Source organism: Amblyomma mixtum, chromosome 4 (genome assembly GCF_055824585.1).
Source record: "Amblyomma mixtum isolate Tamu chromosome 4, ASM5582458v1, whole genome shotgun sequence".
Lineage (NCBI taxonomy): Eukaryota > Metazoa > Arthropoda > Arachnida > Ixodida > Ixodidae > Amblyomma > Amblyomma mixtum.
The window spans coordinates 131,544,332-131,570,435 of NC_143015.1; the positions used below are offsets into that span (position 1 = coordinate 131,544,332).

General features: G+C 48.3%; 1 protein-coding gene and 1 long non-coding RNA gene across 2 annotated transcripts in view; one reads left to right on the top strand and one right to left on the bottom strand.

The window, feature by feature from the left end:
- The window catches only part of LOC149348234 (fatty acid synthase-like), a 50,685-nt gene extending 26,911 nt beyond the window's left edge, over positions 1-23,774 (top strand). Inside the window, exons 6-26 of the mRNA XM_089588029.1 lie at positions 182-483; positions 1,103-1,489; positions 2,282-2,471; positions 2,925-3,616; positions 3,846-4,062; positions 4,729-4,983; positions 5,705-5,878; positions 6,598-7,828; positions 8,498-8,652; positions 9,190-9,399; positions 10,200-10,529; positions 11,248-11,367; positions 11,799-12,154; positions 12,822-13,175; positions 14,085-14,328; positions 15,153-15,389; positions 16,062-16,295; positions 17,224-17,468; positions 18,049-18,309; positions 21,830-22,087; positions 22,812-23,774. Of these exons, the coding sequence (XP_089444155.1) occupies positions 182-483; positions 1,103-1,489; positions 2,282-2,471; positions 2,925-3,616; positions 3,846-4,062; positions 4,729-4,983; positions 5,705-5,878; positions 6,598-7,828; positions 8,498-8,652; positions 9,190-9,399; positions 10,200-10,529; positions 11,248-11,367; positions 11,799-12,154; positions 12,822-13,175; positions 14,085-14,328; positions 15,153-15,389; positions 16,062-16,295; positions 17,224-17,468; positions 18,049-18,309; positions 21,830-22,087; positions 22,812-22,925 (6,566 nt within the window). The 3' untranslated portion in view covers positions 22,926-23,774. The remainder of the gene's footprint in view (positions 1-181; positions 484-1,102; positions 1,490-2,281; positions 2,472-2,924; positions 3,617-3,845; positions 4,063-4,728; positions 4,984-5,704; positions 5,879-6,597; positions 7,829-8,497; positions 8,653-9,189; positions 9,400-10,199; positions 10,530-11,247; positions 11,368-11,798; positions 12,155-12,821; positions 13,176-14,084; positions 14,329-15,152; positions 15,390-16,061; positions 16,296-17,223; positions 17,469-18,048; positions 18,310-21,829; positions 22,088-22,811) is intronic.
- Positions 18,981-20,743, bottom strand: LOC149348235 (uncharacterized). Its single transcript, XR_016292235.1, has 2 exons — positions 20,488-20,743; positions 18,981-19,048 (listed from the first exon to the last, which is right to left on the bottom strand). It is a non-coding gene; the product is annotated as an uncharacterized LOC149348235 (long non-coding RNA).
- Positions 23,775-26,104: the final 2,330 nt, after the last annotated feature.

A 26,104-nucleotide genomic window follows, 5' to 3' on the forward strand; every position in this document is an offset into this window, starting at 1 on the left:
AGTCGGAAAGGTGGGCGAAGGTTAGGCTCAGTGTTCCGTTTCTTCTCTATTTCCTTTTTGTCTTTCCTACTCTGTTCACTTCTGGCGAGGTTTAGCGCCCAGCACTCACTGTCGACGACTAGAGGCATGACTGGCATCACTTAAAACCATTTTCAACTTGTCCTTTCTCTCCGCTCCTCAGGCGTCTGCTCGATGGCCAAGGTGATCCTGGCCATGGAGACCGGCACGATCGCTGCCAACCTGCACTTCACGGAGGCCAACCCCAACATTCCTTCGCTGCACGACGGCTCCATCGAGGTGGTGCACAAGCCAACGCCCTTCCCCGGCGGCCTGGTCGGCATCAACTCATTCGGCTTCGGCGGCGCCAACGTGCACACCATTCTGGAGGCCAACCCCGCACCGCACGTGGACAGCATTCCACGCGAGAAGCCAGAGTTGCCCAGGCTTGTTCTCATGGCTGGAAGGAACAAGGACGCGCTCGCTGTGAGTGTGCTATGCTTTCGAGCATTAAACAAGTCCCCCTCCACTTCCCCTATGTGTCAATCGCTGTTAGAAGAGGTCATTTCAGCAGGGTGAATACAGTCCTATTCTTTCCCACACACGCCTGTCCGCTAGCCACTTTGACTGTTCCGCTTGTAGAGTTTGAGACAGGGCATCACTTAATGGGACATGCTCTGGTAAAAGGGGTAACATACTTTTGCACCCTCCTTTTTCTTCAAGTGATGTTTGTAGTGGAGCATTCGTGAGCCCAGCCAGCTGCTTGCGGCAACATTATCCCCGCACCCCATAAATGGCTGCACATTGAGGCGAGTATGCAAACAAAAGCCTCTAGAAGAGCTCCACTGCGAAGCAAGTGCTCTGAGAGGCATTGATAGTATAGAGGAGGTGATGGTCTATATTGGGCCTTCTGTTCTGTTTTGTGCGCGCAGAATCATCGTAAACTTGCATTGATTAGCTGCTTCATAGTTTCGCTAGGTCATGCATGCCTGTTTTCTGATGTAAAAAATTCCTGTTGCCAGATAAACATGCTTGTCGTCGCACAAAAAAAAATGAGCTATAGCGAGGTTTGCGTTCAAGCACTAACATCAATATTCTCACACAGCGTACCCTGGACCGGGTAGAAGCCGAGGGGCCGTACCCAGACTCGGCCTACGCCCTTCTCAACAAGGTCGGCCAGCCCAGCCTGCAGCAGTTCCCGTTCCGGGGCTTCGCCGTTGTCCCCGTCGACGGTTCCGAGAAGGAAGCTGTCAAGGTCTCTGAACAAGGTCCGTTCGAGAAGAGGCCCCTCTGGTTCGTCTTCACCGGCATGGGCTGCCAGTGGAACGGCATGGCCCGGCAGATGATGCAGTTCGACGTGTTCGCTCGCTCCATCCACAAGTCGCACGAGCTGCTCAAACAGTTCGGCATCGACCTCATCGACCTGGTGACCAGCGACAACGCCGACAACCAGACCATGGTGTCGCCATTCGTCTCCATTGCCGCCATTCAGGTGAGGGTTCGTGGTGAAGAGAAGTGCCCGGCATTTTTCGCTTTGGTCTGCAAAGCATGCGTCCCTTTGGGAATAGATGTCAGTGGGCATATTTCTTGAGGGGTTAAGGCAGCATCACATTAGCACTCTACCTGATGGTCAGTTTTTGAAGCCAGAAATTGCACAGGACGTTCACCATGTTTTATGACAGGCATGCTGATCGATAATGATGCCGACGGGCACCGCGATGACACTGCAATCTTCTCCCGATGCTTACGTCTTCAACCACGCCAATGGAGTACCGCGATGGTGCTGCATGCATACTTCTCCTGTGCACTAGCCTGCGGTTTCGCCACTTTTTAATGGTGTCACTAAATGTAGGTCAGTGTGCAGCGAGGGAGAACCAACTAAGCAGTTTGAAAAGTGTCCACTACTGCTCAGAGACTGTTACTTCCCTGCCACCGATGTCACCCAATGGGCACTGAAACTCTCTTGGACGTCCTGTGGATGTTTAGGACATCTGTGGGACGTCCAGTTGTTTCAGTGGCCATTGGGTAGTGACAGATGTTAATCATTCTATGCTGTACTTTAGAACCCTTCAAAACACGAATCGTTTACCTTGTGGACTATAGATGCACGACCAACAAGTCCTGGATCCCATAGCTGCATTGCCGTTTTTAAGTAGGCATATGCGCATTCACTCAGCGTCACGTAGCACTGATATAGCACGTGTGCACCCGGGGTGTTGAGGCTCTGCTTATGTATGGTTAAACCTGCCTAACGTCCATGTTTTTTCTTTACTTTGCCTCATAGGTGGCGCTCGTAGACCTGCTCCGCGCTGTGGGAGTCCAGCCAGATGGCATCGTAGGCCACTCAGTGGGTGAAATTGGGTGCGCCTACGCCGATGGCGGCTTCACTGCAGAGCAGACTGTGCTGTGCGCCTACTGGCGAGGCCGCTGCGTCGAGCTGGGAAACCTGCCCAAGGGAGCCATGGCTGCCGTCGGTGAGTGTCGCCTCTCGCTATGAGCCTGAAGTTAGTTTTCGTCGCTCTTGATGAATTACTGCTAGGCTACAGTGCTCCATTGTTCATTGTATTCTCAGAGCTGCCCATCAAGATTTCCATTTGCAGATTTGTGGCACTTATCACCAGTAGTTTATCAAGATTTTGTTATCACAAATTTTACTGATATTTCATCTTCACTAGTTGTCGCAGCCACCGGTCAGGTTCAGAGGTGTGTAGTGTTGCCAATTCTTTTTTTTTTTTGTTCAGGAGGAAAGACTTTACTTTGACCATTTGGGTCTGCAAAGGTCTGCGAAGTAAATGGGAATATTTTCATTAATTAGAGTAATTTGTGATATCTGACTTGGTTCGGTTCTGCGATGACCATAGAAGTGCCAGAAACAGATGGTTGAGGTTAGAAGAGTCATGGCATGAACGCCATCAATCTGTTTCCAGGTTTGACGTGGGAAGAGGCGAAGAAGCGCTGCCGCGACGGCGTGATCCCTGCATGCCACAACGCCGAGGACTCGGTGACCGTGTCCGGCCCCGCCGACGCCGTTGCCAAGATGGTCGCCGAGCTGAAGGCCGAGAACGTGTTTGCCCGCGAGGTCAACTCGCTGAATGTGGCCTTCCACAGCAAGTACATGCAGAGCATCGGGCCGTCGCTCCAGGAGGCCCTCGGAAAGGTCGTTCCGCAGTCGAAGCCCCGCACCGAGCGCTGGATCAGCTCGTCGGTGCCAGAGAGCCGCTGGCACGAGCCCATCGCCAAGCGCTGCTCGGCCGAGTACCACGTCAACAACCTGCTGTCACCCGTACTGTTCCGCGAGGCCCTGCAGCACGTGCCCAAGGACGCCATCGTGGTCGAGATCGCACCACACTGCCTCCTGCAGGCCATCCTGAGGCGCGCCCTGGGCTCCGGTGCCAGCTGCCTGGGTCTGATGAAACGCGATGCGGACAACCCGACCTTCTTCCTCAGCTCGCTGGGCAAGCTGCACACTCTGGGAGTCCAGCTGGACCTGACCCCACTGTACCCACCTGTTCCGTTCCCCGTGCCTCGTGGGACGCCCAACATCTCGCACCTGGTCAGCTGGGACCACTCGCAGCAGTGGACCGTTGTCGGGTGGAACGACTTCTCCACGTCGGCACAGGTGCGTGACAGGGGCTTAGTATGTCAGCAGAGCAGAGTAGAGGAAAAGTCACGGACATGGGGCACTTTCCTGTATAGCTGTGGTTTTATAGGCGAGTGTTGCTCATATAAGATGGCAGGTTGACTTACGTAAAACAAAGCTGTGGGCTTGGATAAGAGCCAGGTGCATGCTTGAAAGCATAAAACACAAATCACATTCACATCTCTGTCGATTACCTTCTCACTGGCAGGTGTCTGAAGAAGTTGTGGAAGTAGACCTGGAGGCCAACGAAGATGATGCCTACCTGGCTGGTCACCAGCTCGACGGCCGAGTGCTGTTCCCAGCCACTGGCTACATGATCCTGGCCTGGAAGTCCCTGACGAAGCGCTCTGGCAAACCATACCACCAGGTGCCTGTGGTGTTCGAGGATGTCACCCTTCACCGAGCCACCATCCTTCCCAAGAGCGGTGAGTTTACCTTGCAGGGGAATTCGCGGTTGGGGAAGGGAGGCACTTTCAAGATTGTTTCTGGAGGCTGGGCTCAGTGAGTCGGTTATTGAATAGGTATTCAACATCACCGTGCAAGGTGGTATAGAGGTGAATGAGCACCATGTTGTTTCTTAGTTGCTATGCCTCTCTCCTACTTTGAATGATGCTAAGTAATGGGGTTTTGTATTGGCGCGCATAGGTGATATGTGATGCACATTCTAAGGGCATCCACTTGTATGAGAAAATGGGAGTGGCGGACAAGGAACGGCATTATTGGTGAGGGCAGAAGGCCTTGGCTTTGACGCATCAAGGTCCGCATGGGTGCTGGATGTGTCATATGCAAAACTGATACATTTCCTATATAGTGGATTTGTACGGACTCCCAAACGTAATTACTGGGGCTTTTGTGACTCTATAAGCAATTTTCCGTTGTCGGTATGATACCTACCCCAGTGTACAAAAGTTTTGCGATCTCTTGACTATGCTGATGTCAGTATGGAATCACGATCGCCTGGTTTGAGTGTTGATTGTTTCTAGTGAATTTTAGCACCTTTTTTTTTCTGGCAAGAAAACTCAGTGAGCAGCCTAGAAAACAGAAATGGACCCGTTTCTAAACGCTTGGAACTGCCTTCGGTCCTTTTGCAGGTCCCGTGAAGTTCCTCGTGAACATCATGCGAGCCTCGGGCGAGTTTGAAGTGTGCGAGGCCGGCACTGTGGCCGCAAGTGGTCGCATCCGCATGGCCGAACCTGGAGAGAAGCTCCTCGACAAGGAGCCGCCGGGCACGCCTGCCGAGACCGTGGCCTACGAGCTCGAGACCGAAGACATCTACAAGGAGCTCAGGCTGCGTGGCTATGAGTACTACGGCGGCTTTCAGGGCATCCTCAAGGCAGATCTGCACAGTGAGTACTCTTGCTTTTATTTGGCTCAGAGTTCACTCTGAACCTTTTTAGGGCCGTAGTACCAGCATTACATAGTATAGTGGCTGTACATATGCACATCTCTCGCTGCCTCTAGGTTTGCGACAGCAAACTGCGATGAGCTAAAATAAGGAGACCAAGGTGTATCGCATACTCGGGTCTATCTGTGAAGGAGGAAATCTACTGTTATTTTTATTATTAAAGCTGTATAGAGGGCTCATTCCAGGGTATGTAGTAGTATATACCCTTATATGAGGTATATGGGAACTTGTTATACTATATATGGGTACATGTATACAATAACCAGGGAAACTTAATTGGCACAACTGGGGTACACTGGACTTATACGGGTTTTGCTATTGTATTAAGACACAATTGCAGACTCTCGGCATTTGTCTCCTAGTGGTCAATGAATAATACCCTGGTCGAGAATGTGGTCATCTAACCCAGGTGGTCCTCGCACATGTGGACATCTGAGGGGGCACTCTTATAAGGTAGCAGAGCGGGAAAGTGGGCACTGCGCAGCTAGTGCTTAGTCTCCCGCATACTAGTTGTAGTGCCAGGTCACCTACTACATGAACCACTCATGGCCATCATGTGCGCATGTTGTTGTGTTCAAGTTCCGCGATTCTGTCGCATATTTCAGATATCCAGGTCAGCAGCCGACATAATGTACATTTCTTCCTGTGCTCTCCTTTGACAGAGCCCTATGGCAAGCTGCGGTGGGAGGACAACTGGGTGACCTTCATCGACACCATGCTCCAGTTCAGCATCCTGGGCAACCCGATGCGAACCTTCAACCTGCCCGTGAGGATACAGTCGTGCCGCGTCGACCCCGAGATCCAGGCACAGGTGGCCGAGAAGGTTGGGGATGCCGGTAAGTGTCTCCTGCTTTTATTCGTTGCCACTAGGCGAAGCTTTACCTGTGCATCAGAAACTGCCCTTTTCGATCCCGATTCAGATTTTCCTACCCGGGCCTGAAGGACGCAGATGTGGCCTCACGTGCAAAACCATTGTTTTAGTTTTTAATGATAATTGGTTCTTTTGAAAGAGTGGTATTTGTGAGTTGTAAAGCTTACTTATTTCCTCGTCAACCTGCCAAAGTTGCATAAGGAGCTGTAAAATGGCATCTAATGTCTTCCGGAAAAATTGTTTCCTTGGATCCTGGCGGCATCTTCAGCCAGTCGGACTCTTATCTACCGTCTAGGCAAGAGGGCTGAAGCTGTCCATGTCTCTGTTAAGCAATAAAGTTATTCCACCCATCTATCGCGTGATGTGAACCCGATTGCAATAGCATTAGGCTGGCTTGTTATTTCTGGTTCATTCTTGTGAGGTGTAGCAAATAAATGCAGTCATGGGTCATTTGTGACTGACTTAGGTGGGGCTGACACCAAACTGGGATGAATACAGTGCTCCCAGTCGTGGAGCCACTTGGGCCAGCATGAAACAAATAGCTCACTACACGCTGCCTTTGTCCTTCGTAGCACCGCACATGTTAGGCGGCAGGCCTAAAATTGTCTGAGACATATCTCTTCTAGTTTCAAAGTTGTCTTCTCAAGTGATGACTGTCATTCATCTTACTCTGCTATCCTGCAGGCATGGACGTCGTGTTTGACCGCTACCTCAACACATGCCGAGCCGGTGGCGTTTACATGCGGGGTCTCAAGGCCAGCATCGCCCCGCGGCGCGCCGTGCAGCAGACCCCATTCCTCGAGGAGTACCAGTTCGTGCCGTACTCGGACGACGAGGCGGCGCGCAACGAGCGGGAGGCGTGCGTGCGCGAGTACGTCGAGGTGTGCTGCGGCGTTGCAAGGCGCATCCTCGAGTCATGCGGCAAGAACAAGGCGCAGATCTCGGACGTCATGAACGGCTTCCGCGAGGCACCCGAGCAGGTGCTCAACCGGTACCTGGAGAACCCCGCCGAGAACCACGGCTTGCTGCGAGTGCTGGCCGCCATCCAGAAGCAGGCCAACGGCTCGGCATCATCTTTGGTGTCGACCGTCCAGTCAGCGCTGGCTGCCCACAAGGAGGACCTTGAGAAGGACTTCCTCAACACGGTCCTCTTCGAAGAAGACCCGCTGCGACACATCCTCGACGTGGTCGTCGAGAACACGAGTGTCAAGAAGATCCGAGTCTTGGAGTTGGCTGGCGAAGGCAGCGACACGTTCATGGCACCCTGGGTGTCTGAGCTGCTTCACTTGTCCAACATCTTGCTCAAGACAGAGTACACCGTGGCCCACCCGTCTCCCGATAAACTGGCGCCCGAGCAGCTTCCAGAAGGTACCAGGACCGTGGCTTGGGACCCGGCGAACGCCTCCAAGAACGGGCTGCCCGAGGCCGACCTGATTGTGCTTCGTGGCGTCGCTGGACAGTCCTCGAAGAGCCTCGAGACCCTGGCCGATGAACTGTCGGCGCAGTGCAAGGAGAACGGCTTTGTGCTTCTCGCGCAGCGAACCGCGTTGACCCCGGCCGAGATGTTTCTGTCGACTGTCGGCAAGGTTCCGCTCAGGGTCCACGCCAGCGAGACTGTGGAGGCGGCGTTCCGCGCCCGCGGCTTCCGTCTGGTAGGCCTGAAGTCCAACAACGTCTCCACGTTGGTCCTGCTGAGGAAGATCTCGGCGGCGCCTGTGGATGCGGCCAAGCAAGAGGTGATCAAGGTGAAGAACGCTGGCTTCGACTGGGTTGAGTCGCTGAAGGCCAAGGCACTGGAGTATGAAAACAAGCCCGCTGGAGAGAACGTCTGGCTGCTCGCTGAAGACGCTGCCATCAGCGGGGTCGTGGGCCTCACTAACTGCCTGCGACAGGAGACTGGAGGAAGCCATATGAGGTGAGAACAGTGACCAATGTTCGTTTGTTTCGCATCAGTTCCCTACATTCGGGCTTGCATCACACAGCATTGTTATTAACGTCACATTTGCTTTCATCACTGCAAGCTGTATTTAGTGTCACTTTTTACTAACCTAGCCTTTTAACTGTACGTGCTTCATTTTCTAGGCATGTCCAGTTGAGACAGAAAAACCTATTCTCATAACAAATTATTCCAGACTTCCCCGTATGACTTCCTGTTGTTGCTGCGATAGAGCTGGCCTTGTTGCAACTACAGATTTTTTCATTTTACAGCCGACAGCATAATGACAGAAAGCCATGCATACCGTCTTTACTCGCATAATAGGCGCATAATAGGCGTCTGCTAGCAATCGTGTGAATACAGTATTGATCACAGTGCGATTTCGGTGTGCGCCTATTATGCGCGGAAATAAAAAAACTGTTTTTTTCGCAACCAAACTGGGGGTGTGCGTATTATGCGAGTGAGCTTATTATGTGAGTGTGCCTATTATGCGAGTGCGCTTATTACGCGAGTAAATACAGTATTTGGTGTGTGGCTCTACCATTTGCAATGGATTTTAATTTTTCAACTGAACTAGTCTACTTCTGGACCATTGAAGGGAGAACCGTCGCTCAAATTCTGCTCCCATTTTTTGTTGGCTCTTGGCAGATGCGTGTTCAACGCCAGTGTGAAGGGATCAAACAAGTTCGCCGACTTCAGCCCCAGCAACCCAGCATACAAGGACGTCTTGGAGCGAGACCTGGTGATGAACGTCTTCAGGGACGGACAATGGGGGTCCTATAGGCACCTGGTCACACAGTCTGGTGAGTATGGCCTGCTTTTAATGCTAGTTTTCTGTAGGTCGGCTATTGATGACTTGCTACTCACACTACAGTCAAGAAGCTTGTAGTTAGATCAAGAAAAGTAGGTGCCAGTTTACATACATATGTACTTTCAGCTTGTACGTGGAGTGTGTCATATTGGTTCAGTTAAGATAGTGCCTAGACATAGAGGTCACAACAGTTTACTATATGTGATGTGAAGAATGCACGCCATGATTTTCAAGTGTATGTGGCCTTCCCGCTTGACTCTTATGAAGACAACTGTGAGTATATGCGCTATTCAAGCTTAATGAAAACAGTGAGATGTATTTTGATCTTGTCGTTGATTCCTGAATTAAACAGATTGGAGGTGAGCCAACTAGCATGCAAGTTAGTATCAGAGGTGGAAGATTTTAGTGGCATTTCATTTGCTTTTCTTCAATTCTGAGAATAATCTAATTAGAAGGCATCTGCGCTGCCCTCTACCTGTTCCTTGCGTGTTGCTTAATCATTTTTCCATGCCTTCTTTTCGTCTATTAGGTGGAGCTCCGAAGACTACCACTGAGTACGCCTTCCTCAACGTCCAGACTCGTGGCGACTTGTCCAGCTTGCAGTGGTACGAGTCTCCACTCCGCTATGCATCTCCATCTAGCGGCGTCGATGGAGTCCTCTGCAGTGTTTACTACGCCCCACTGAACTTCCGTGACATCATGCTCGCCACTGGAAAGCTTCCACCTGATGCCCTGCCTGGTGAGTACTGTCCTCAAGATCTCTCTGGAACCAAGTCTTTATGCTGCTATGCGGTCTCTTTTAGGCGATGCTTCAGGGATGCCAATGAAAACACATACCCGCATCGTTGTCCCCTATGACACAACTTTGGTGCGAGTGATGACTCTTTCCTACTATCAGCAGATCGCCCTCGCAAGGGTTACACATAACAGAATTTAGACACAGCTTTAAGTATGGGAGTCGCATAACTCTCTTGCCATGACTCTTACTATTTATCTATTTATTAGTTACCTGCATCGCCCCACAGGGCATTACAGCAGGGGGGGGTACAGACTTCATTATAGGTATAAAACAATTATTGCAGTGCATGGAAAAATGAGTCATTATATGCGATACATACAATACTCGATGGCAAACTGTTCCAGTCCCGAACAGTTCTAACAAAAAAAGAATAACGCAAGACGTCACCCTTGCAAGAAAATTCCCTGACCTTCAAGCAGTGTTCCAGTCGCTTTGAGATATAAAGAGGTGCCTGGATATATTGCTCGCGGTTTATGGCAGTTTTCGAATAATAAATCTCATGGAAAAATTTCACTCTGATGTACCTTCTACGGTCATTCAACTCTTGCAAGTCGAGTTTTCGTTTGCTTTCCGTCATACTAACTTGCCGATTTGTAGGAAGATTATAGGAAGATTTATAGGAACTAGGAAGATTTATACAAGGTGTTAAGGTGGTGCCTTTGCTAGACTTTCATTACTTGTTTCAAAAGTAGAAAAAAAGGAGTGCCTTACAAATCCTGTCTTCTTCGTCCGATGCACAGGAAACCTGGCCACCTCTGACTGTGTCCTGGGTCTGGAGTTCTCTGGCCGTGACCCCAAGGGCCGCCGAGTCATGGGATCAGTGGCCGCTCAGGGCATGGCGACGGCAGTTGCCGCCGACCCCGGCTTCCTGTGGGAGGTCCCCGAGGCATGGAGCCTCGAAGAAGCGTCCACAGTTCCCGTCGCCTACTCGACCGCCTACTATGCACTGCTGGTGCGAGGAAACATGAGGCCGGGAGAGTCTATCCTTGTCCACTCCGGCAGCGGTGGCGTCGGACAAGCTGCCATCTCCATTGCCCTTTCCATGGGATGCACGGTGTTCACCACTGTTGGTAAGTGTCAAGTGCTGAGCAGGGGCTCACAATCTATGAGTTGCTGAAGATTCTTGTGAAATAATGCAGGGGCAGGAGGGGGAATAATTAACTGCAAGTGCAAGTTTTAAGCTATAATATTACGAACTGAGGCAGCGTTATCGCATTTTGGCGAAAGAGGTACACATCCTGTGCATTTGAGAAAGTTTGACCACCAGAAGTGCCAACCCAACGGGCACTTGAACTCCCTTGGACGCCTTGGGGACTTTTGAGATGTCCTGCAGACGTCCATTGGACATCCAGTGGAGTTTCAGTGCCCACTGGGAAACAGTGCTTTGTAATTTCGGTTTATTCAACAATCTGCGATACTCTGCAGGTGTTTCATGCTCTTTTTTTTGCATGGAGATGTTAATTTTGCCAACGTGTTAATGGAAACCTGCAGTTTTCTTGTAAGCGTTAGCCGGTTTGGCTGTTCTTTCAGTAACTAAATGTGCTTCTTCGAAATTGCTGCCCTTTGCTTATATATGTAGATCATGTAGTGTTATCATTGATTGGGCAGGCCTACGAGTCATCCGTGCATACATCTTGCACTGCACTGACTCTTTCAGTGAAAACCTGGCATCGAACGAAAGTTTCTAAACTTAAAGCATGGGAGTGCTTGAAGCAGTTTTTTGGTGGAGTGAAATAATACGTGTCTCTAAGCACTGTCACATTGTCTTTCTCCTTCCTTTCTTATCAGGGTCCAAGGAGAAGCGAGAATTCCTCAAGCGACGCTTCCCGCAGCTGGAGGACCGCCACTTCGCAAACTCGCGTGACCTCTCGTTCGAAGAGCACATCCTTCTGGAGACCAAGGGCAGGGGTGAGTTCACCTCTTCTTCATTATGGAAATGAAGAAGGTTGCGCAGTGCGAGCATTGATAGAGGTCTCTGAGTGCTGCCATGCCTCATCAGTTCTGCATTTGTGTGGACTCAAGCTATGACAAATGTCATCCTGGGCCTAAACTTGGATGCTGGTTTGCTCCCTAGATAAGTTTCAGGGGTGTTAGGTACTGTAGAGGCATTGCTGAGGCCTCTGCAGTTGAGTGCTTGAACAGGAATATTGTAGAATGAATGGTCGCGAGTACTCAATGGGCATTGAATCTTCCATGGACGTCCTGCGGATGTTCAGGATGTCTGCAGGACATCCAGGGAGGTTTAGTGCCCATCGGGTAGTTTGGAAAAAATTAACAGAAAAAATGATGATTTCTTACGCTGGATTTGTTGGCCTTTCTTCGCACATGCTAACAAACAGGCGTGGACCTCGTGCTCAACTCCCTGGCCGAGGAGAAGCTGCAAGCTAGCGTGCGCTGCCTCGCCACGCACGGCCGCTTCCTGGAGATCGGCAAGTTCGACCTGTCCAAGAACTCCCCACTGGGCATGTCCGTGTTCCTCAAGAACGTCACCTTCCACGGCATCCTGCTGGACGCGCTGTTCGGCGACGACCAGTTCGTGGCCGCCGACAAGCGACGCGTTGCCGAGCTGGTGCGCGAGGGAATCGCCTCGGGTGCTGTGCGGCCGCTGGACGCCATCCGCTTCACAAGGGACCAGGCCGAGGAGGCCTTCCGTTTCATGGCCTCCGGAAAGCACATGGGCAAAGTGGTGCTCGAGGTGAGTGATATGTTCCGCTTAAGCTGCATTTCCCTCCTGGGTACTGCTACTTCTCGGGTCTTTGAAATGTGTGCATTGATGAGGTGAATTTATATTTCTGAAAACCTTACTTACGTGGCCGCGAGGTACAGTTTGCTGAAACGCTTTTATTTTTGCTGCTCCAATGGACGAGCTTTTCTCAGTGTTGGCTTGAAAGCATTGAAGCATTTAGTGTTTATCGTGGACGTCATATAGTGATGCTGCTATAATTATGCAGATAAAATTCAGACCAGCAAAGTTTTATTGGTCGGTGAGCTGTTGGTTGATATTCGTGACGTGATGTCCTTCGCCCAGCTTGGATCAAAGCAGCGCAGACTGAGCACAAAGTGATAAGCTAAACGATCTGTTTGCTGCCCCCTTAGATAGGCATTAACAATTAATGCATGCCATAGTTTCGGTTTCTTAAGCTTCTCTGCAAAGCTGCTCCCGACCCTTTTCTGAACTTTTCTGAATGACAAAGCTCAATCAACGGGGTAGTACTTGGGATAGTAGGCAGGTCTCCTTTCCCTGCTCTGCAACTTACTAAGCTCTCTTTCTGCGGCCTGTATCTTTCTACGGTGACTTCTTAGTGGGATGCCGGACCATCAGTGCGACTGCTAATGTTACGACGCTCTCTCGATGGCCACAGGTCCGTCCAGAGGAGACTCCGCGCAAGACGACCCCCGCCCTGCCGCTCACCGTTGAGGCCGTGGCCCGCACCTGCTTCTACGAGCACAAGTCGTACGTGATCGCTGGTGGTCTGGGTGGCTTCGGCCTCGAGCTCGCCGACTGGATGGTGGCCCGCGGCTGCCGCAAATTGCTGCTCAGCGCTCGGTCGGGTGTGCGGACGGGCTACCAGAAGCTCTGCCTGTACAGGTGGCAGCATGCCGGCGCCAAGGTTCTTGTGAGCAAGGCCGATGCCTCAACCGAGAATGGTGCCCGACAGATCATCCAGGAAGCCGCAACCATCGGACCCGTAGGCGGCATCTTCAACCTGGCCATGGTAAGCACGTCTCATTAATGCATTCTTGGAAAGAATCTTGGGGATTGCACTTCACCTCTGCGTAGAATGCTTGTCTTAGGAAACTCGTCCTAATAAAGCAGCGTGAACGAATCAACCAACATTTTGTTAATGTAGCAAAGTTTATTCCAAGAGAAGGACAATGTACTAGGCATGACTTAGAGGTGCATTGAAGAGGAATCTGAACTCGTTCTTTGCCGCGAGAACTCGATTAACACGTTCCGAGCTTTCTTAGAAACTGCGACTTATTGCCCTGTGTGGCCGATTTCCCTAATTAAATCGAATTAACGTCCGGCTCCTGCCTTTGTTTTTTTAAATTCTCCCCGTACAGTGGGCGGAGTCGACCAACTCGTGGAGTGCCTTTCAGCCAGCTCCGTGGAGGCTTTGCTTTCGCTTTATTTTGCTTTTTAGATTTCCGTGAATAAATAGTTTTTCACAGATAATCTTGCCGCGAAATAAGGCCGCAGGAATAAAAATACGCGCGGACTATTTGCTTCTACGGATTACTACGTATTGCTCCGCCAATGGCAGAGTGGCAAGCCGCCACGGATCTGGGTGAAAGGCACTCCACGCCGTTGGTTGACTCCGCCCACCGTACGAGGGAGAATAAAAAAAAAAAAGGCGGGAGCCGAACGTTAATTCGATTTAATTAGGGAAATCGGCCGCACAGGGCAATAAATCGAGGTTTCTAAGAATGCTCGAACGTGTCGATTGAGTTCCCGCGGCAAAAAGACGAGTTCAGATTCCTCTTCACTGCACCTTTAAGGGGATGTGGTGGCCATCGCTGGCGTAGGACATCGCTAAGTGTAGGTGAAGGGAAGGGACGTTTGTCCTGCAAGGAATGTAAGAACTTCTGAATAAGTGTATAAATCGTTGCGTTTTCCCGCGTAGGTTCTTCGTGACGCCTTGCTTGAGAACCAGACGCCCGAGGCCTACGAGACCGTGTGCAAACCCAAGGTGGACGGCACCCAGCGGTTGGACGAAGTGTCTCGCAAGCTGTGCCCCGAGCTCGATCACTTCGTGGTCTTCTCGTCCGTGTCGTGTGGTCGAGGCAACGCCGGACAGACCAACTATGGCTACGCCAACTCAGTCATGGAGCGCATCTGCGAGCGACGAGTTGCCGACGGACTTCCTGGTGGGTGTATAATCCTCGTTGCTCATGTACTGGTACCACATGCGTGACAAAGTATGCACGCATTTAGGAAAAGTGTTGCTGTGATTTCAAAGCCAAGGCGGCAAGATTCTTTGACTATTTTTCAGAAAATCATAGTTTCGTTGAGAATAAGGTGCAAGTACATTAGGTGCAACCCAGTCACTGCCTTTGAAAGCATAGTTTGAGCACGACATGGCTTGTTCTCCACTCACGATGAGTGCTTACTGTGAAGAGAGCTGGCTGTCTCACCACAAGCGCTTGGAAGTGTTGTTGTGCCTAATTTTTTTTTGTAAATGTCAAAGCCAACTACAGTGCGGTGCTAATGTAAAGAGATGTAGGCAGTGCAGCATAATGACACTGACCCATTGAGGTCGCCTTTTGGTTGGATAAAAGCTCGCTCAAGCAACAGGCGCGGCAGTTGAGGACCCACTCATGGCACTGTCGAGCTTGCGAGAGTAAACGACTTCTATTCAGCATGGAAGTTGGTTCAAGGGCTGTAGTAGGCATATGATAGAACACTTCATGTTATTTCGATGCTTTTACTGAGGCCAACTGGCATGGCTGCTTAATGGTGCCAATTTTGTTGCTCGATATTCACGATGACAGCCGGAAACAAAACTGGGAGACCAGTAGAATTTACCTATTGGTTCATTCCTGCGTGGAAGTAATTGAGAGCTGCTTGATCTCGCTACGCATGAGTGGAAAAGGCGCAGTAATGCAATTCAGGCCATAGAGTGCCATATGAGTGCCTTCAGAAGTTAGAGAAAATGAACTGATGGAAAAAAAATGTTTTGACACTCTCTCAGCTGTGGCCATCCAATGGGGTGCCATTGGTGACGTGGGTGTGCTCCGCGAGACCATGGGTGCCGATGTCGTGGTGGGCGGCACCCTTCCCCAGCGCATCACCTCGTGCATGGCTGTGATGGACCGGTTCCTCAGCCAGAGCCATCCTGTCGTCTCGAGCTTGGTCAAGGCTGACCTCTCCTCCAAGTCCGACAGCAAGGGCAAGCACGACCTCGTCCAATCCATCGCGCACATCCTCGGTGAGTGAGCTCTCTCCTTTGTTAGTCACTTTATGGTATGGCAACCGCGGCTGCCATCCATGATTTCGATTCTTGAGGACAGTCTCTTGTTGTGAATTTTGAGCTGATAATGGTACTGGGGTCGCATATTTATCTATTGATTCTGCGATTAATTCTTCTTGTCCCCTTGCCATCAATCAGCTCTGCCTTTGAATGCAGAGCCGGTGAAACAGATTGCTTCTTTGACTACTACCGATTCTGTTGTAACCTCTTCCCACTGATCAAAAATTCAGGCTATATAGATCATGACAGTCTATCTAAAACAGTTACATTTGCACAGTCTGCTTCCTGGATAGAACCCGTACGACATTAGTTTGCCCTGTATTTGTGAGCACGTGGCTTTGACCACGCACTTTACAATTGAAATGCATGTTTTCAGTGTTGCTGCTGTATCCAGCTCATATTATCGGCTGTCAAGAAATCTTGAAATGAAACTACAAGTTACCAAGAACGGAGATTTTATGATGGAAACCATTCTTTTAAATAATATGAGACATATTTAGCTTGTTATCTATGCTGTGAAGTCGTGAAATGAAATTACTGGCCATTAACGAGGTGCAACAACTATTTGAGTTCTCATCTCCATAGTGTCCTTCCTTAATATCACTTTTTCTTGCCGCCCCTTGCCCGCAGGCGTCAAAGATCCATCAAGCCTGAACCCGAACATAAGCCTCGGCGAGCTGGGCATGGACTCCCTGATGGGTGTCGAAGTGAAGCAGACCATCGAGCGTGACTACGACCTGGCGCTCTCCATGCAAGAAATCCGGCAGCTCACCATCAACCGGCTGAGAGAGATCAGTGGCGGAGCCGGAGGCGCGGCGGCATCTGACACCGCCGCCGTTGCAGCAGCACCCCAGGACGCTGAAGGTAAGAAGCAGGGGTGTGACCTGGTGACCTGTATCTGGGTCTTTGTTTAAAGCTGCCCGGTCTCGGTCGTGTCACTCTCGCCGTAAACGAGTTGCTTCGATTGAGCGTTTCCTGCACGGGGCCATGTCATTCCTGCGCGAAAATGACTTCAGCATAGATTCCCAATGCGCACTGGAACTTCTTCGGATGTCCTATGGATGTCCTGAACGTCTGCAGTACGTCCATAGGAGTTTTAATGTCCATTTGGTTTCCTCCCAGCCTGCCTGGCCCGATTCGTGGAAATAAGACTGTTTATGCCTGAGACTGTAGCATCTGTCCCTTTTCATTCTTTCACTTGAATGTTTTCCATAGGCTGAGTCATTCTTGGATTGGGATTGGATCATGGATTGGTTCAGAGTTTAACAAAGGATACCAAGCCCCTGCAGGAAGAATAAATTGGTGCTTCGAGAGACCCGCTATAGCACGTCCTACGCGTGTGGTGTCTTGTGCACTTTGTCTTTTGCTCTGCATGCTTATCATGCCTTCTGTCGTAAGTGTTTGGCGATGAACTTAAACTGAGATATTTTTGTGGCTTTCCTTTCTTTAGGTCCTTTTCTGGTCCTGTTACTTGGGACAGAGGCCCAATTAAAATTACGACTGTTTTCCCTTTTCTGGCACTGAGCATGGTAGCCCTCTCCCAGCAAAATTAACTACATTGCTTTGGCTCATCACTTTGCTTGGGGGTTTCCACCCTCATTATGGCTTCCTGTATTTGTCCTGTACAAGGTGCTCTTTCTCTCTTAACTTTATTTCTGTAGTATGTGTGCTGCCCTTCTGCCAGGATATGATCTTATGCTGATGAAGGGCAGAATTAAGTAACAAAAGACTGAAAAAGCATGTCTTGTTATGGCCAACAAAAGCTTCAAATCTTATCCGTTTGCCCTTGCAGAGTCTGCGGACGTGTCAGAGGTTCCGCGGCTGACGCTGGTCGAGAAGCTCGTGCCAGAACGTGTTGTGGTCGAGATGAATGGCCTTAAGGGAGACTCTCCTGTGTTCATCATGCACCCGATTGAGGGTCACGTTGACGGCCTGTCCGAATTGGCATCACACTTGCCCGTGCGCGCTGTTGGAATCCAGAGGACACCAGACATTCCTGTGCGCTCCATCGAAGAGATGGCCTCCATCTACATCCAGGTACGTGCATGACGTGCCCAGGTCAAGCTGCTCTAAGATGTGCAACTCAGATCACCAGACTGCCAGCACCTGAAAGAAAAAAGCAGTTTTTTTGTTTCCTTGGAATAAATGAAACGTATATACACTGATTATATGAACCCAACGGGCGTTGAAACTCCCTTGGACGTGCTGCGGATGTATAGGATGTCTGTAGGATGTCCATGGGAGATTCAGTGCCCATCGGGGTTAAATTAATGACATTTATTAGCAACTGCAGTCCTGATATATAATGCATTGAGTGAGCAGATGTATAGGATGTCTGCAGGATGTCCATGGGAGATTCAGTGCCCATCGGGGTTATACTAATGACATTTATTAGCAACTGCAGTCCTGATATATAATGCATTGAGTGAGCGGATGTGTATAGGATGTCTGCAGGATGTCCATGGGAGATTCAGTGCCCATCGGGGTTAAACTAATGACATTTATTAGCAACTGCAGTCCTGATATATAATGCATTGAGTGAGCAATCGATAGCACAGAATGTCTTGCATCATCATCATCACCATAATTTTTTCTCTTTCTAACTTTGTCTTCGCAGAAACTTGTTGAGGTGCAGCCCAAGGGCCCGTACCACGTGGTGGGCTACTCGTTTGGCGCCACGGTTGCCTTCGAGATGGCGGTGCAGCTGCAGGCCTCTGGTGCCTCTGTGGCCAGCCTGACCCTCCTGGACGGTGCACCACGGTACATGGCAATACACACGGTTCACCACCAGTCTCGCTTCACCGACAGCAAGGATGAGGAGGAGTCGTCCCTCTTCTGTGCCTTCCTCATGCAGTACCTCGACATCGACTTCCTCGAGGTGTGTACCTTTCCCCTTTCCTTCCCGAGAGACGGGGCTTGAAAGTGATGCCAACAGTGTCCAAACCTCGGCAGTACCCCAATGGACACTAAAACTCTTGGACATCCCTTGGACGTCCCATAGACGTCCACAAGACGTCTAAGAGAGTTTTACTGCTTATTGGGTATGCAAAAGAATGTTTATGTACAGCATTACATAAAACAAACAAGAGACCTTTCCAAGATTGTGCCACCCGAAAAATAATGGGAACATAATTTCTGAAACCTGTGTCCTCTGGGTGAACGGCCACGGTACATTCCCAGATAACCAGGCGGCATCCTCTGGACATCCACTTGATATCGCCCTGAAGATATCAGATATCCATATGATGTCCATTAATACCCACATGATGTCCACTGGACATCCTCTGGACACGTGTTTTGACACAAAGTGGCAATCCACAGAATGTCCTAGGGAGACCCAATAAGATGACAAGAGGATATCCTGTCAACATCTTCAGAACATATTTTAAGTTTCCTTGCGACGTCTTACTGACATCTCCTTTCAGTCTTCTGGGTGTCCAGAATGACAGTTATTCCCACTGAAAATTAAATATGCATGCACCCTGAACACCCCTTCGAATTTAGGCAGTTGCTTCATGCACATATAAAAAACTTGAACTGACAAGCTAATATCTTTTTTGAAATTTTTATTTCAAAAATGCTTGGTCCATTTCTCTTCATTCACCACTTCCAGTGAACTGTGAAAATGAGAAAAAGCATAAACTGATGACAAGTATACCATGGAGCAGTTTTCATGCCCACACAAGTGAACAAAAAACTTAAGTACTGCACAAGACTGCTGGGCTAATCATGGTAAGGTTGGATATTAGAGAAGTTACACATGTGGCTAGAGTTAATGCCACAAATATTAACAAGGCACAGCCGAAAAGAACCCTTCCGGGATGATGAGAGCACCTGTTATCAGGGGCCACCTTAATAGAACACATTAGAGGCAACAAGGCATCAAAAAGTGCATGAATGAGTTGGTTAAACGTTAACACTGGCCACTGGTTAATGCTGGCCACTTATTATGTATGTTAGTTCAAATAGGAAAGACGTTAAAGAGAAAAAATGAAGACATTGAGGAGAATAAAGTTGTTCAAGCCAAAAGACTTTGAACTGAAACACTAATTTAATGAAACAGGGATGAGGAAAGTACTTGCAGGAGTCAAGGACAGGCAAAAGTGGTTGTTATAGCTGCCTTGGGAGAATTTCATGAAAAACCCCAGGTAGGTAGAAAAATTCGGCGGGCTTTGGTAATCATGTTCGTGCAGCATTGAAAGCAAAAAAAGAAATGGAAAAAGTAGCTGGTCGCTACACAGAATCATGTTCGTGCAGCATTAAAAGCAAAAAAATAAAAAGAAAAAAGTAGCTGGTCACTACACAGAATCCATCTGAGCAACATCCCTACACGGCAAAGCAGGAGCCAAGGCATGTCAAACAATGTATGACAGTACTGAAGCAAGGGAAAGAAGTATATATGACTACACAAAAGCAAAACAACAAAGACATCAACCTCACCAAGCCAGCGAAGGCAATGACTGAACAAGTGTTGGCATGCCCAAGATAAACCAGGTAAAAGCAGCACTTTATAAAGAAGACTGTTGGAATTACATAAGTCACACACTATGAAGAATATACAAAATTTGCCGCTCTTCAGGTACAGTCACACACAATGAAGACACGCTGCATTGTTACTTTTCTAATCGCTGCAATGTCAGACATTTCAATACTTCGTATCCACAATACTGTCTTCGCTGTTCTAATCGTTGCAACGCTCAGTCACTAACATAGATGTAAACACAACAACACAAGCCCCTTGCGTTTCGTGTGCGCCGTCGATCACTACAGAACTGGATGGAACGCTTAGATCGGCGCTGGGTGCACTGGATTGCTTTTCTCTGAACGCCCAACAAAAGTGGATTCGCTACTGGGTGATGCGCCACGATCACACGTGTTTTCAAACAGAACTCGCGTTGCTGGCTCGCGCTGCTCCGTCGCATTCCCGCTGCCTTCAAACAGTGAAAATGATTTTTTAGCTGTTCTTCTACTAACACGAACTTGCTACGATTTGTGCTTCATTTTAGGCATGGCGAGAAATGCGTACTAAGACCAAAATCAGGAAACAAGCACTTACCTCTCACATGCGCCGCCGCCGACTTCGAAAAGCAATGGACGAACTACAGGCATGCAGGACAGGCCAGCCAGGCGCCGCACAGGCCATGGTAGTGCCGCATTTACAGCACATGCCCCTAGATTGCGTATTAAATTCAATTTCTGAGTTTAATAACTGAAAAAAATTTCCGTGCTAAGTTTACTCAAATACTTCACCATTTCGTGTATTACACCGTGATTTTCTACGCAATAACTTTGAGTGCGGCAAAATAAAGATGGCGACGACGGCGGTAACGGCGGCATACGGGACAGCATTTTTGGAGAGCTTCGCTACGGTGGCTAGTTTGGCTGTGTACAAACTGAGTAAGACATATGCAGTAATAAAAATTCTGACATGACTGTTTCAGAAAAGGCTAAAACAACCAGCGCATTTCAACGGTGCGGAAATAACAAGGGAATAACGAACGAAAAGTATTACTTTCTGCCCATAGCTGGCGCCTAAATCTGCAATCTCCGTGATGTAGGATAATCGCGAGACAGCTCGACGTCCCGGTGCAGATAAAACTTTCTTGCACTGTTGCCCCGGACTTGGAGTTTCTATAAATAATTTTATTCTCTTAACATTTCTATCAATTCTCAACCCGGTAGAGGTTCATTTAAACTTAGACCTACGGGAACATATGTTCTCGTGTGGCCCGCTTTTGTCATGTGTCAAATTTTGTCTTTTTGTCAAATATTGTCGCTTTTGTCAAATTTAGAACAAAATACAGCAGAATCTTGAATAAAGCTGCAAGTAAAATCAAGCGCCGCGGAAAAAAAGAATGTCTTCATGACGATATCTTGTCAATATCCTTTTACTGACGTTTGGCCGCCGAAAGTCGTCTGAATGTTGCAAGGATATCCTCAAATGATATCGGACATTGTGATTATTTGTGGACATCATATGGCTATCAGTGGTTGTCTGGGTTTTAGCTGGAGCTTCAGTTATTTTCGGCTAGAACTTGACATGCTTTTCAGTTTTGGCGGGAAGGGCTATAGTTTAGCTTTTGTAGAAAGATAGCTAGAAATGCTTTGCCTACAAAACAGAAGTGGCTGGTTAACATTATGTTTTGGAACTGTCAAGTTTCATTGCACAGAAGCGTCACTGTGAGTTATAATTTCCTCTGAGGAGTTTTGTGCTGAGTGAAAAAAGAAATCGTAGTTGTAGGCTATGTTTTTCCCCTGGAGTACTATGCTAACTGGATATGAAGTTCACGCTGAAAGCTCTGTTTAATGTTACTCTTGGTTACTTTGGAGAACACGTTCTTGCAAGAATAACATGAGGTGCGATCTTAAACTGGATTCCTTCCTTTCTTTTTGTGCAGGTTCGTAGCCAGATGAACCAGTACCCGAACTGGGATGCGAAGCAGGAGGCGGCTACTGACATCCTCCTCAAGGCCTACCCGAACGTGCGGCCTAGCCGCAAGGACGTCGCCACGGCCACACGTGTCTTCTACGAGTTCCTCAAGGCCGGTGCCAACTACGAGCCTCACGCAAAGTACCATGGGGATGTCGTTCTCGTCAAGGCATCCAGGCCCCGAAAAATGGCGCGACAGCTGCCAGCCGACTATGGTCTCTCAGAGGTGAGCAGGAACTTTTTACATAATACATGTATATATGCACAGTTGCGAAATTTGTTTCAATGATACAAGTTTATTGTTTCACTTGGCAGTTGTTATCTTGGGGCTTTAGGCACTGTTTGCAGTAATCCAGACAGCACTGTAGTTCCTGCTTCAGAGCATGTTAGTAGATTTGTACCACTAGAGCAACTGTTTTGGCTGCAAAACTGTTGTGAAGATACAGCGTTCACAGAATGGGGCATTTAAATGATTGAGGCAGGTATGAAGAGAAATCTGAAAGAATTAAGAATCAGATGAATGTGATGGGAATGGGAGGAAGTTAAGCTGCAATCTATACTGCTCAATCCCAATAGTTCCTATGTAAGAAGATTTGGCAATATTGACTCGCTCTTGTACTATTTTAGCATGCCAGTCAAAGATTTGTTCGTGTGGGACTGCAGTCGTTAACGGGTACATTTGCAAGACAAGCCAAAAATTGTAAAGTCATGGCTTATAGACAGAATACTGTGGTGACACGATTTTATAGTTTCTAGTTCAAGAAAAGCATGACAGGAGAGAAGATAAATCAAATGCAGTAATCTGCTGGCACTGATATTAGGAAACGGTATTTCACGCTAGGTTGCAGAATGAAAATGAGTTGTTTTTATTCAACTAAACAGTGTTTTGCATATTTATCTCTTTGCGTTCTTGTACCTAGTGCTTAGTTTTCCACCTGTTTGTCTTCCAGTGCTGCGAGGGCAAGGTTGAAGTCAAGGTAGTCGACGGTCTTCACGAAAACTTCATCCTCGGAGAGGGTGCGAAACAGTGTGCAGCAGTCATCGCTCAACAGGTTCAACAATGAAGGAACTGTCATTGAGTAGTGGGCGGGAACGAGAAGAAGAAGAAAAAAAAAAACCCCTCTTCAACATCTAAGGAACCCAAGCGACCTCCTCCGAGCCCTCCTCCAACATCCTTCCCTCCAAGGCTGGCTGGTCCAGGCTTTTGTTTTTTTTATGGGAACAAGTGTTTGACAAACTGGCCGATCCATTCCAACTCCATTTGCTCATGGAGAATGTACAGAAAGAAGCTATCCGCGTGGAATGGCTGAAGAGTAGGCGTGAAGATACCAGTGCTGGTACTGTGACCTCCGAGCAACTCTCAGTTGACATTGGTGAGAAGATACCAGCATGAATAGCATGCTGGTGCAAAGCATCAAGAGGTGCAACCAGTGCCCACCATGCAACCCACCATGAAAATGTCTGCTACTGCAGCGAGCGACATACGTGGACGGCATTACCTGTCCAAGCGCTTAACCATGCTGCGGGTGCTAAAGGAGTCGTGGGACTTGTGGCATTAACTGCTAAGATCACTACACGAAAAGAGAAAAAGAGGTGGGGAGTTATGAAGAGTTAATGTATGACCATGTTAGTAATTGCTGAATGATGCATTTGCCATTGGAAAGTGGACACAAGTAGAGAGACTGGTGCAAAGCATTGAAAAGCACACTTATCTCTATCCTCTTGGGATACTGCATCTTTGTTCTGTTTCTTGTTGTCATTTTTCTCATGTAATCACATGTACAGAGAGAGCAGTTAAAGCCTGCTGTGTATTTATGTATTTGCCATACCCCGTGATGGACACTCCATGTTCCTTATTGTGCTTGTTTATTCCCTTTTTTGACCCTGGTAATAAAGACTTGTATCAAGTGTCACTTGTTGTCTGATGAAGGGCAGTTCAGAAACAAGATGTCTGAATTGTCTTAATGATATATTATTTATTACAAGTAATACCAATGCAGATTTGTCATGTACATGAGGTGCACTAGAATGTCAGTTGTACAAACAAGCATACATATCAAGCTTCCAGTCTCGGTATAAGCTAGCATTGTGCCTTCCAGTCACCTTTGATCTGAAAACACGGCAGCCATGAGGTTTCCGGCTTTTTTGTTCACAGACGGAACAGGGTGGCTGTGCTGTATATGCGACACTGCAGGTTTTTTTGAAATTCAGACTGGCGAGCTAGTTTTTTGTCCAGATAGTAGCAGTGGTTGGTTTGTGTAGAAATTCATTAACTTTGAGCATTCTCTGCGGCAACGGTTCACCTGCTGAAAGCTGTTTGCACATTACACATTTTGTCATGTCATTGAGCTACAGGGGCTGGAGCATGGTCTCTTAATGCTCTGTTAGCACTCAACTATCAGTGTTGCTGCTGTTCATAGCCATGGGGCACAAATTGGGCTATGTGACTGAGGATGCTGTGGATGCGATGCCGAGAGCTCATGTAGGGGCCAATCTGAGATGTGTGCAGAGTCTGATTGCAACATCTGTGATATCGCAGTGCTTAAGGGTGCACAACAAGGCTAAATGCTTTGAACTGTCACACATAATCAGTGACCAACTGTCCCCCTGAAGTTTGATCACATCGCCCCGCCAGCCGCCCCTGACACAAGGGTTGCTGCCGTCCTGTGACACGAAGTGACACCAACTGATCACCGACGGGATTGGCTCAAGCACCGACAGCAAGGCTATAAAAACCAACGGACATCTGAAGAGTGGATTCCCTACACACCACCTTGCTTTCTGAACGCACCCCTTGAATTCGCATTGAATTTTTTCTTTTCAAACGACAGGTAATGTCAGTCATCTTTGTGATGAGCGTTGGACCTATAAAAGTTGCTACTCCAACGCAACATATTAACTACAGAAGCAAATACATTTAGGATTACTTTATCGTTCATTCTCTACATTCAACCCCCCCCCCCCCCCCTTAAATCCAATTCCAGAGGAGACCCCTGCATCCGAGAGCAGACGATCACTTCGCAGCAGCGGCAGCAGCAAACTGCAAATGCTTAATTAAAGTTTTCTGTGAACTTTCTACGCAGGTTGTGGCTGATTCTCAGCCCTTCTCATTTTGTTTTTCAAATCTGTGCGGTTGCTGCTGCTGCAACAATGTTTTCTCTATTCAGCGATACCTTAAAAAATTGTTGCGCTCATGGAAGAAGTTAAACGGGAGATTCAGTCTGAACTGAAGGATTTCAAGAAAGCATCTCACAGTGTTAAGGAACGATATTAGAGAAATTAAGGCAAGCTTGAAATTACAACCGATGGATATGACTCAATGAGAGCTGAAAACAAGACATGGAAGGGAGCTAATGAGAAGCTCATATGCAGTGACTCTGAGCACCAAGTGAAAGGCCATGAAAATTAAATTCGAAGCATGAAAGAGTAAAATGGGGCTACTTTCTGACAGATTTCGTACATTTTCATTCTCTAGCTGAACAATTATCAACATAATGTCAAATGAATAGTGGCATAACGTTGCTAAAACCTTCCCTCACACGACAGTATGTTCTACAAATCCGCATCTTTAATACAAGCGGCTATATCCAGGTTAAAAGCGGTCACAAAGTTGCCCCGTCGTGTGGGGCAACTCTGTGACAACGTTGTTTTTGCCTGAATATGATTGGGAAAAAAAGGACTGGCACAAAGTTACCCCATCAAAAGTTTATTTACATTATCTACAATTGGTTTCTGCTCTGGCAACATAACAATTGTATTACAAATTATTCATACATGTACCTCCTCAATCAAGATCTTTTACTTCAAAGATGCCTCGCTTGCCTACCGGCTTAGGGGATTCAATTGCGTACAAAACTTCTTCTTTTGAGTACAAAATAGCGTCTTCGTGGTCCGGCCATCTCCAATTCTTTTTGGACCTTTCCATAATGCTGATGATGTACCCCTTAGGTTTGACTCCCGTCACTCTTTCCGGGAAAAGTTGCCCTTCTAAGTTCACTACGACAAAGTCATCCGCCTTGAAAGTGATTTCTCCGGAACCCGTACCGCGGGCCCTCGGGATGTTCCTAGTATTTGGAATCATGGAAGTGGTAGGACTGTCTGTTTCCGATAGGTTGCTTCCGGACAGTACCTCGGAATCACTTGTATCTTCTTCCGACCACCTTTTGTTGTCGCCATGCTGACCATCTGAAGACGATTCGCTGTCACTGCTTTCTTCTGCGCTGTCATCCTCAAGAGAAGACCT